Below are 9,376 nucleotides of genomic sequence, written 5' to 3'. Positions count from 1 at the left end.
CTGGATTTCACCAATGCGCAGGTTGCAGTTGTGGTGCCAAGTAGAGCTGGATGTCCAGCAGTCAACTAAACTCTGCTTGCAGTGCACACGTCTACGTAGGCCGTGTCTGCCTTGCCCACGAGCCTCTGCACAGCAGGCCTATGTGTGTTGCAGCCGAACCATTTGTCCCGTGCCTTGCTCAATTGCCCTTGCTAGATGGCTGGGGCGCACGTGGGGGACTTTCGCGGGCGCCGTGTGTGCTGAACGTGCGCCGGCTGCTTGGCACACCACGCACCGATCGCATGGCCTGGGAAGATTATTGGGTTTGCAGCGCACGCTGAGGGGTTGTGTTGTGGGCCCTTGCGCTTTTACAGAGGGTGGGACATATTGACGTTTATCAGACATCCCTGAACATTTGGTGTCTCTGAGATTCAATACATCGGGGTTAGATGGATGCGCAGACAGGTCCTGCAGGATGGCGTTTCTGAACCCCTGCCACTGCATGCGCAGCTGCCGCCGAGCTGCGCACGTTGCTGGCGCCAAGAGGATAGCACAGCAGGCACCTGGGTCTAATGGTGCTGCTGCTATAGTTAGTTTTGAGCATCATGATTGAGCACTGCAGATTTGTAAGCCTGATGGGTAGAGCACTCCTGGACCCCTGCATAGGGGTGTCAAATGGTATTGACAAATGCTGTCATGATGCTACTGCAGTCCCGCTCAGCGCATGTAGGCAGGGAAACGTGTGCAGCAGACAATGCGGTGGTGTGTCCTGCTTGCTTACAACAGGCGGCGGCCACGTGTGTGTCGATGACACGTTGCTGCATGCGTCAGCACAGACGCAGTACTGGCCGCAAATGAAATGAATCCAGCCATGCATTTGGCAGCAGTGCCAGAGGCGGTCGAGGGAGGCGGTCGATTCGGGGGCGGTCTAGGCGGGAACACAGCAGGGAGCGGCACGGCCAGGTGGGCGTTGCCGCGTGGCTGTGTGGCGTGCTATGTAGCAGCGTGGTGTCTTTGGTAACAGAAGGAGGCCCTATCGCATGTTATCTTTGGTATCAGAGGGATTTTGTATCGCATGGCGGTGAGTGTGTATGCAAATGCATGGACAACTGTGTTGCCCAGCAAGTGTCGTGCTTGGTGACGAGGAGTGACCAGCTGACACACACACACAACAGATGCCTGTTTGCCTGTCACTGTGAACCATATGATTATCACAAAACGACTCAAACGATTGCAGTTGTAGTATCGTGTCCACGTGGTACAGTCTGCGCGATTCCCGTGCGAAGCACGGCTTTGAGATCCAGAGTCATCTCGCTGTCTGCCGCCCCACTATGCTGCTGAGCCAGCGCAGGTGCCTTGGTTCGTCATGCCAGCCTGTATCAGCAAAAGGCAGGAGCATCTGGTTGCGGACCGCCGCACGACGAACCGCTGCCCCTCGCCGCTGCGCCGCCACCAACAATGGCGAGCCGGTCGGCGCCACTGCCGCCGAGCCAAGCGGCGGCTCCAGCAGCCTAGGATCGCGCGAGGCGCCACCTGGGCAGCCCGCGAGCCAGCCACTGCATGCAGGCACCAGCGACGCTTCCGAGGCTGCTGAAACAGCCGCAGCGGACTGCAAAGCGCCGGTAGAGGAGATGGGCCCTGAGGGCTGCCGCGCACTCGCCGCCGACCTGCAAGATCGCAGCAGCACCCTGCGTGAAACCCTGCTGTCCCGCGGCCTGATCAGCGGCCGCGGCGCCGCCGTGCTCGACGCCTACTCCGACGTGCAGCGGCGCGCCAACGCCTTCTTGGCCGACGGCTGCGACGCCGTGCCCGCTGCCGCCAGCGGCGCAGGCCCGGACGGGGGCAGGGGCGGTTGCGGCAAGGGAAGCGATAATGGCGACGCGGCCTACCGCTTTGTTGCTGCATTTTTCGAGGACCTCAATGCCAGCCTAAAAGTAAGCAGCATCGGTTCCGCCGTCCTGCTGCGCGACCCGCTGACGCTATTTGAGGTGCAGACAGGCGACGGGAGCGCTCAACTGCTGTCCTTGTCGCTGGCAGCCGCGCTCCAAGGCCGGCTGCCGGCGCCGCATGAGGTGCCGGACTGCTTCCTTCCCGCTGAAGGCATCAGGTTGGTGGGCGGGGCGCCAGTTCATGGGCTGCCGGGCATTGGGAAGGCAGGTGTCGTGGGTCGAACCAGAGCCAGACGATCTGTGTCTGATGGCTGAAGCCCGTTGACAAGCTTGATGTTACAACACTGCACCACCCGCTTTTCGCCCCGCCGCATTGTGTGCTTGCGCATTCACGCACTGGTGTTTACATCCCGGCTCACACATGCTTTGGGGCAGAGAGTGAATCGCCATTTGGCAGCGCGCCACAGCAGCACATTGCAAGGGCTTGTGAATGGTCGGCAGTGCAGCCAGGCCTGGCTCACCTGCTCACCGTGAGTGCAGGGTCTGAGGCGCAGGCGCGGCTGCCACAATCACTGGCTGCGGAGGCCGTGGGGGCGGCGGCGGCGCTGACCTGGTGCAAAGTGCTGCTCGGCATGGTGGGCGACGGTGGCGGAAGCGGCAGTTGCGTCACGCACATGGCTGAGGGTCAGCTGCGGCAGGTGCGCTGCAAACCCAGGTGCCCTCGGTTCCTTGCCCGCGTCGCGCGTGCCCCCATCGTCGCTGGTTGCAGGCTGAATTGGCTGTCGAAGCCGCTGGCTTGCCTCACCCACTGTTTTATGTACACATACACGTATGCCCTAACTGCCTGGAATGTACTTTGTTTGGCAAGAGTCATCCAAACATGGCCTGCTTCCTTCGGCGGGAGGCCTTCCCACAACCGTCTGATGCACACGACCGCGCCCTCGTTTGATTCAGGTGGCAGACGTGTTGGGTCGCGTGGCCAGGTCAACACCCATGCTCACAAAAAATGCGCCGACTCTGTTGTGGGCTGCGGGGCAGGCCTTGAGCACCCTTCTTGCTTTGGATATGTCCTCCGTGGAACCTGATGATGAAGTGGTGCGTGTCGCTGGCTGCATGGGGATGCGGAAACGATGAGAGCGGTGCCAACCCGCTCTGGGGTGTTGTCTGCTGCGATTCCTTGATTGCCACAGCAAGGCGCTCTGTGTTCTCGACGAACCCGCCTTGATGGCCCGCAGGCTATGGAAGAACTCGCCGCGCTGATGGAGAGCTGTGCCGGCTTGGTGGGGCAGCCAGGCGACTGGCGCAAACAGGAACTGTTGGGGCCGACATACTCAGAAGAGACATGCTCGCTTGTTGCCTTTGATGCCCTCTGCACCCTGGCGGAATTCTACCACCGGCGGGTGGATGTCAATGCTGCGCTTGGATGGGCGCGGCGGGCGCTTTACCATTGGTTCGTAGCCACCAGAGTTGGCTGGAATGGCGATGGCTTACGGGTGAGCTGCTGAGATCTGCCTGCAGCATGCAGCACGGTCTGAAAGTGGTGACCCTGGGGGTGACGCTGACGTCTTGCTGCGCTGCACATCAATCACTTCACTGCAGGCAGACCCACAATGCAATGGTGTTGGCAACGCTTGCGACACCCGCCCCAACACCTCTGCTGCACACTCTAATTCTCCAGGAGGTGCACCAGAACAGCGCCTGCCGCCCCTTCTTCTTCATGTGGCGCGACATGCTGCAGCTGGCAGGGGAGGGCCACGACCCCGAGCAGCTGCTGGGCGTCAGCCACGCCGTGTGGCTGAGCAGGTGTGCGCTGATGTGTCAACACTCTTGATGGAGCATCAATCATGCAGGAAGCAGAATTTCAATTTGCACTCTTGACTGCGAATTCCACCAGCCCAAGATGCACTGACACCCCTTTCTGCTCTGCTTTTTCAAACAAGCTGACTCATGATCATCGTATCTTTGTCGCTCTATTGCCCAAGCGCTACCAGTGCCTGGTGCAGCGCTTCATGGTGCTGCAGCTCGAGGAGGCAGGCGCAGCGGCGCCCCAGGGCGGGGCGCTGGGGGAGGCGGCCTGGGCGGCCACGCTGTCGGCGGTGGAGGCGCGCTCCTGGAGGCCGTCGCTGCCTGGGGTGCGTCAAGGGCTGCGGGGAGGTCTGATGTGCCTCCAAGTGGAGTGGTTGTGCGATTGCGTACCATACATTCACATGTGTTTACAAGGTTTCTGTGCCAGCTGCCATGTAATAGCCCCTCTGAACATGCTTGCAAGCCCACAAGCTTTCCTGCAAGCTGCCACGCGCTGGCTCGGTCCCACCTGCCCGCGACGTGCAGGAGCCTGCAGGTCTGGGGTCCTTCCAGAGCTTTCCTTCCTCGCACTCTGTAAGCAAGTTCCTCGGCATACCGGCGTCAGATGGCCGCCTGATGGACTTTTACTACATATACTGTGGCGACACCAAAACCCTTGGGCCGGGGGAGGACCCCTGGTGAGGTGCTGCCATCGTGCTCTTATTGGCTGCGCAGCTGTTGGGCCGGTGGCAGCTTTGTATTGCGACATCAAGCCGGCACTGCCTTGTGCCCGCCACCGTGGCTGCCTTGCCATGCGTGCGTACGCATGCAAACCCATTCCCCAGGTGGCAGTATGTTGCCGCTGAAGTGGACGTGCGGCAGTACAGCGGTGGCTGTCATGAAGCCCTGGCTGAGCGGCTGCTTCGACCCACGCCCAACTCGTCACCCCTGCCAGCCGACAAGGCCAGGTGCGTCAGTTGCCTCACTTCACTTTGGAGTTGGTTCACATGTGCATGCGCATGCAACCGACGTGTGCATGCATCAATGCCGTCGCCCCGCTGTGCGACACCCACGCCTTCGTAATGCTGGTGTCCGTTGCGCTCGCAGATGGGTCCTGGAGCCGCGCGCACGGCTGCAAGCACAGGTGCCCCAGTTCATGCATCACGCGCAGAAATCGTTGCTACGGCCCACGCGCTCCGTGCCTGATGCCGACCCGCTAGGCAGCGCGCTGACCAGTGGTGGATTGCGCGTGTTGCCGTGCATAGGGCTGGCTATGTCGACGCTGCCTTTCCTAATAGGGCATCCGATCATTAAGGCGCGTTGCCTCATCGACACGGGTGTGTTTGAGGCATACACAGTCTTCGCCGGCAGTCAAGGCGCCCAGGGCATAGCATTGCTCGTCCACGCCGCTGAGGCTGCGCTGCGTGTGGACCCGGCCGCTGGCGGCCTTAGCGAGTGGGAGCGGCTCGTACTGCAGTGCTTCTTGTCGTTCACCACCTGCTTGCTGTGTATAGCCCTGGACGAGAGCCTTGAAGCGTTTGATGCCGCTCACAGAGCGGTCACCGCCGCTGCCGCGCGTGGGCTGAAGTCCGATGAGGCGCACGCTGCGGGCTTCAGTGCGTGCATGGGAATCCTGGACGTGGCAGCTGCCATCCTTGCAGAGCATCATATCTTGCTGCAGCACGGGCCGCTTTCCAGCAGTGTGCAATCTGGGCACGTGTACACTTCCATGTTGGAGCGGGGCAAGGGCGGCGAGCTGCGCAACATCTTGGTGAGAGGTGCCGTGCGCTTTGAGCTGAGGCCCAGCGTGCAACAAGGGCCTCTGCTGGGGTGCAGGCAAGCGTACGCGCCCGTGCCTGTGCACGCGTGCATGCTACGTAACAGTGTGTGTGTGTGTGTGTGTGTGTGTGTGTNGTGTGTGTGTGTGTGTGTGTGTGTGTGTGTGTGTGTGTGCGCGTGTGGATCTCTCTCTCTCTCTCTCTCTCTCTCTCTTTCTCTCTCTCTCTCTCTCTTTCTCTCTCTCCGCGCGCGCGCACACACACACACACACACACACACACACACACACACACACACACACAGACACACACACATGTGCNGTGTGTGCGGGCGTGCGTGCACGTGCGTACATGTGCGCATCGCCCGTTGACTTGTCACGCGTGCTGGCCAAAGCCAGGATTTCCACGAGCCTGTCTGTTTCGCATGGCTGTGTTGGCGCATGCTGGGTGCAAAGGGTGCTCTCCTTGCGCCACAGCCTTCGTGTCCTCATCCAACGTAAGCGCCCGACCCCTCTCATTCAGGCCCTCCTCAGGCGCCCACCCAGCGCACCCGTCACCGGCGCCGACCCCGCCCGCCGCGCCGCCCTCGTGCCGCGCCTGCGGGTGGCCGCGTCTTTGGCTTGGATTGCAAAGCTCAGCGACGATGGCGACTCAGTCGGGCTCACACTCCTTGCCATGACGCTTGGCGGCGGGGCTGCTGCTGCTGCCGCCTCAGCTGAGGCTAGTGTCCCCGAAGAGGGCAGGCGCCCCGTGCCGCCGTCTGCAGAGCGGCAGCTGCTGTCAGAGGCAGTGACGCGGCTGTGCGCACTGTCAGATGGGCTTGATGGTGCGCTTCACTGCATGCGCGTGCTGCCAGGGCCGCTGCCGCCAGCGGTAGTGGCGGCGGTGCTGTGGCGCGCGTGGGAAGATGGGGACCCACCCAGCGTGTGGAGTGCCTGCAGTTCAGTCAATGCCTGGGGGGATGCAAAGGCCTCTGCCCAGGCGGCGGCCACCCTAGACGAGCTGTTTTTGGGGTGGGTTAAGCAGCAGCGACAACAGCAGCAGGAGCAGGAGCAGGAGCAGGAGCAGGAGCGGGAGCAGGAGCAGGAGCGGGAGCGGGAGCGGGAGCAGGAGCGGGAGCGGGAGCGGGAGCGGGAGCGGGAGCGGGAGCGGGAGCGGGAGCGGGAGCGGGAGCGGGAGCGGGAGCGGGAGCGGGAGCGGGAGCGGGAGCGGGAGCGGGAGCGGCCGCTGCCGGGCGCGCCGGTGGCGCTTCCTCATGCGGCGGCGGCGGCGCTGCTGCAGCTGGTGGGTGAGGACAACTCAACCATTGCCGCCGATGTGGTGGCTGCGTTCGAGTTTGTAACCAGCACCCCAGGCGGCGGCCTGCCTCTCAGTGCGATAGGTGCTGGCAGCTTGAGGGCTGTGGTGGCGGCATTCGCAGCGCAAGGCAAGCACAGGGCTGCATGGCAGCTGGTGCAGCAGGCCGGCGGCAGCGGCACAGGAGGGGCTGCAGGCGATGGTGAAGGCGCCAGCATACTGGCCCAGCTTGTTGGGGTGTGGGAGGCGCTGCCCACACAGTGCTTGCCGGCCCCTGTGCTGCGCGACGCGGCTGACGCGGCGGCGACAATGGGCTCGGCCCCGCTGGCACGGCGCTTGCTGGGCCTGCTGGCTGCGGCAGAGGGGACCAGCTTGGCGGCAGCAGCACTGAGCTTGAGCGACGCGGCACTGATGGCGCACCTGCTCTCGCAACTGGACGCGGGCGCCAGGTCAGCGGCGGCGCTGGGGGCGGCTGCAGACTTGGCAGAGGCGATTATTGAGGCGGGCCGGCAGCTGCCACCCGGCACGTGGGCGCAAGTCCTTGCGCTTTGCGGTGGCGCCTCCGCAGCCGGCGCACGTCTGGCGCTTCTGGCTCATGATCAGCTGCTTGCAGAGGCGGCCGCCGCGCTGGAGGCAGCAGAGCGCTGCGGTGGCAGCAACGAGAGCAGTGCGCCGGCGGGCCAGCCGCTCGCTGAAGCCCTGCTGGCCGCGCTGGCGTCGCCGCTGCTGTGTGGAACGGATGATGTTGCCAAGCGCAGCAACGCAGGGGCCATTGAGGCAGCAGCAGAGGCGGGGCCGCGGGACCAGCAGCGCCTCGCGGCGGGCTGGGCGGCTGCGGCGCAGCGAGCCGCCGATTTGAAGGTGCGGCTTGCGTCCGCCTGCGCTGAGGCCGCTGAAGCGTCGCCAGGTCACTGCCTGCAGTTCCCCCCTGGCTGCGGGCGGCAGGACGAGGCTGCGGCGCGGCGGCTGGCAGTGCTGCTGTGCGCGTCGGCGCGGCTGTCGGGGGCGGCAGTTCAAATGTACCAGGAGTTTCGGCAGGCGGGCGGGCAGCCTGAGCTGGAGGGAGGCCTGCTGGAGGCGGCGCTGGCGGCGGCACATGATGCGGGGGCTGAGGTGGCAACAGGGTCGGCAGGTGGGTTTGTCAGCATGCGCTGTCGGCTGTGGGCTGCATTGGTGCATCCCCCGATTGTCACTTTGAGATGACACGAGGCAGATTCATTGTGGCTGACATGTGCTCTGTGAACACTGCTCAGTGTCTTGAGTTGTCACGATTGCAACATGATGCCGAAACCCCACACCCACACTTCCGACCCATCAGCTTCCCTTTCGCAACGCGCAGCTCCTGCAGCCATCCTGCGCACGGCCCAGTCCCTCTGCCCCCACGGCACCACCTGGGTGCCAGGCGCCCCGATCGCATGGCGTGCATTGTTTGCCACACTCACCAGCAGCGCCGCAAATGGCGTCAACGACGGCGAGCGTCAGGCGGCCGCGGCGGCAGTGGGGGCGGTGGAGGCACTGCTGCTTGACAGCGACGCCCTGTGGTCAGCGGGGGGCCAGGTGGCCGCCCTGCCTTCAGAGGCGGTCGCAGAGGGCCTGCGCGCGCTCGTGCCATGGGCGCCCAGCGCGCCAGTGGGCGCGGGGGCCGCTGCACGGCGGCTACTGACCACATGCGAGCTGAGGGCCGGGCAGCAGCAGCAGCCTCAGGCGCCCTCACCTGCCCAGCGCGGCGGCTCGCCAGGCGGCAGCGGCAAGCGCAGGGGCGCCGCTGCTGGGTCGCACTCGTCCCGTGCGGCAGGCATTGCCGCCCTGCGGCCTGCCCTGCCCAGCGCTGCTGCCGGTATCTACTCGGCAGCTGCCGCCGTGCTGGCCGCGACTGGTGAAACAGCAGGAGCTGTCAAGCTGCTCGCACCGCTCATCTCTGGTGCCAAGCAGGAGGCGTTCGCAGCTAAATTTGGCGGGAGTAGCGGCTCTTCAATCTCCCAGCAGCAGCAGCAGCAGCAGCAGCAGCAGCAGCAGCAGCAGCAGCAGCAGCAGCAGCAGCAGCAGCAGCAGCAGCAGGTGGCCGCTGAGCTGCTATGCCTACTGCCTCCAGGCCGCCGCTCTGCGGCCGCGGCGCCGGTCCTGCGGCTGCTGGCTGCGGGGGGCGTGGGGGCGGTGACGTCACCTGCCCTGGTGGAGGCGCTGACTGCGGAGGACCTGGTGAGATGAGGGCGCCGCTTGGATACGGGACTCTTCAACACGTGCCATCCAAGGGTAGCCAACGGCAACTGACTTTGCGTACATGTGATGGCCTGGAGATGTTTCTCTTCCGTGCTCACCTTCCCAACCATCCTGCCAGCTCAATGCATGAGGCAGTTTACAAGTACCCCCTACTAAAGATTTGCTCCACCACTGTCCCCGCGCCCAAACCCCCAGGATGCTGCAGCAGAGGCTGACCTGGCAGAGGCGTTCGGGGACGCCTTCGTGGAGGATCTGATGGTGGCAGCGTTTGAGGGCCTGCCCGTGCTGGGCGGTGGCGGTGGGGGGGCTTTGGAGGAGGACGGAGCGGCGGGCGGCCTGGCGCTGCGGGCTGGCCCTTGGGCGGCAGGCGGCGAGGAGAGCAGCAGCCGCGATGCGGCTTTGCAGCATTTGCTACGCGCCGTTGGGTAA

General features: G+C 64.2%; 1 protein-coding gene across 1 annotated transcript; it reads left to right on the top strand.

Annotated features, from left to right (window-relative positions):
• Nucleotides 1–1,610: 1,610 nt before the first annotated feature.
• On the top strand, nucleotides 1,611–9,376 carry MNEG_4806 (hypothetical protein; the record flags this gene model as incomplete). Its single annotated transcript, XM_014046717.1, has 9 exons — nucleotides 1,611–1,913; nucleotides 3,547–3,657; nucleotides 3,851–4,000; nucleotides 4,200–4,351; nucleotides 4,499–4,621; nucleotides 4,878–5,424; nucleotides 5,954–7,859; nucleotides 8,067–8,926; nucleotides 9,143–9,376. 9 exons carry the CDS (start codon nucleotides 1,611–1,613, stop codon nucleotides 9,374–9,376), a joined length of 4,386 nt encoding a protein of 1,461 aa, XP_013902171.1.

This window comes from Monoraphidium neglectum (genome assembly GCF_000611645.1).
Source record: "Monoraphidium neglectum strain SAG 48.87 unplaced genomic scaffold scaffold00685, whole genome shotgun sequence".
Classification (NCBI taxonomy): domain Eukaryota; kingdom Viridiplantae; phylum Chlorophyta; class Chlorophyceae; order Sphaeropleales; family Selenastraceae; genus Monoraphidium; species Monoraphidium neglectum.
Note: the sequence above shows the minus strand (reverse complement) of the source record. Positions and strands in the feature narration are given on the sequence as shown.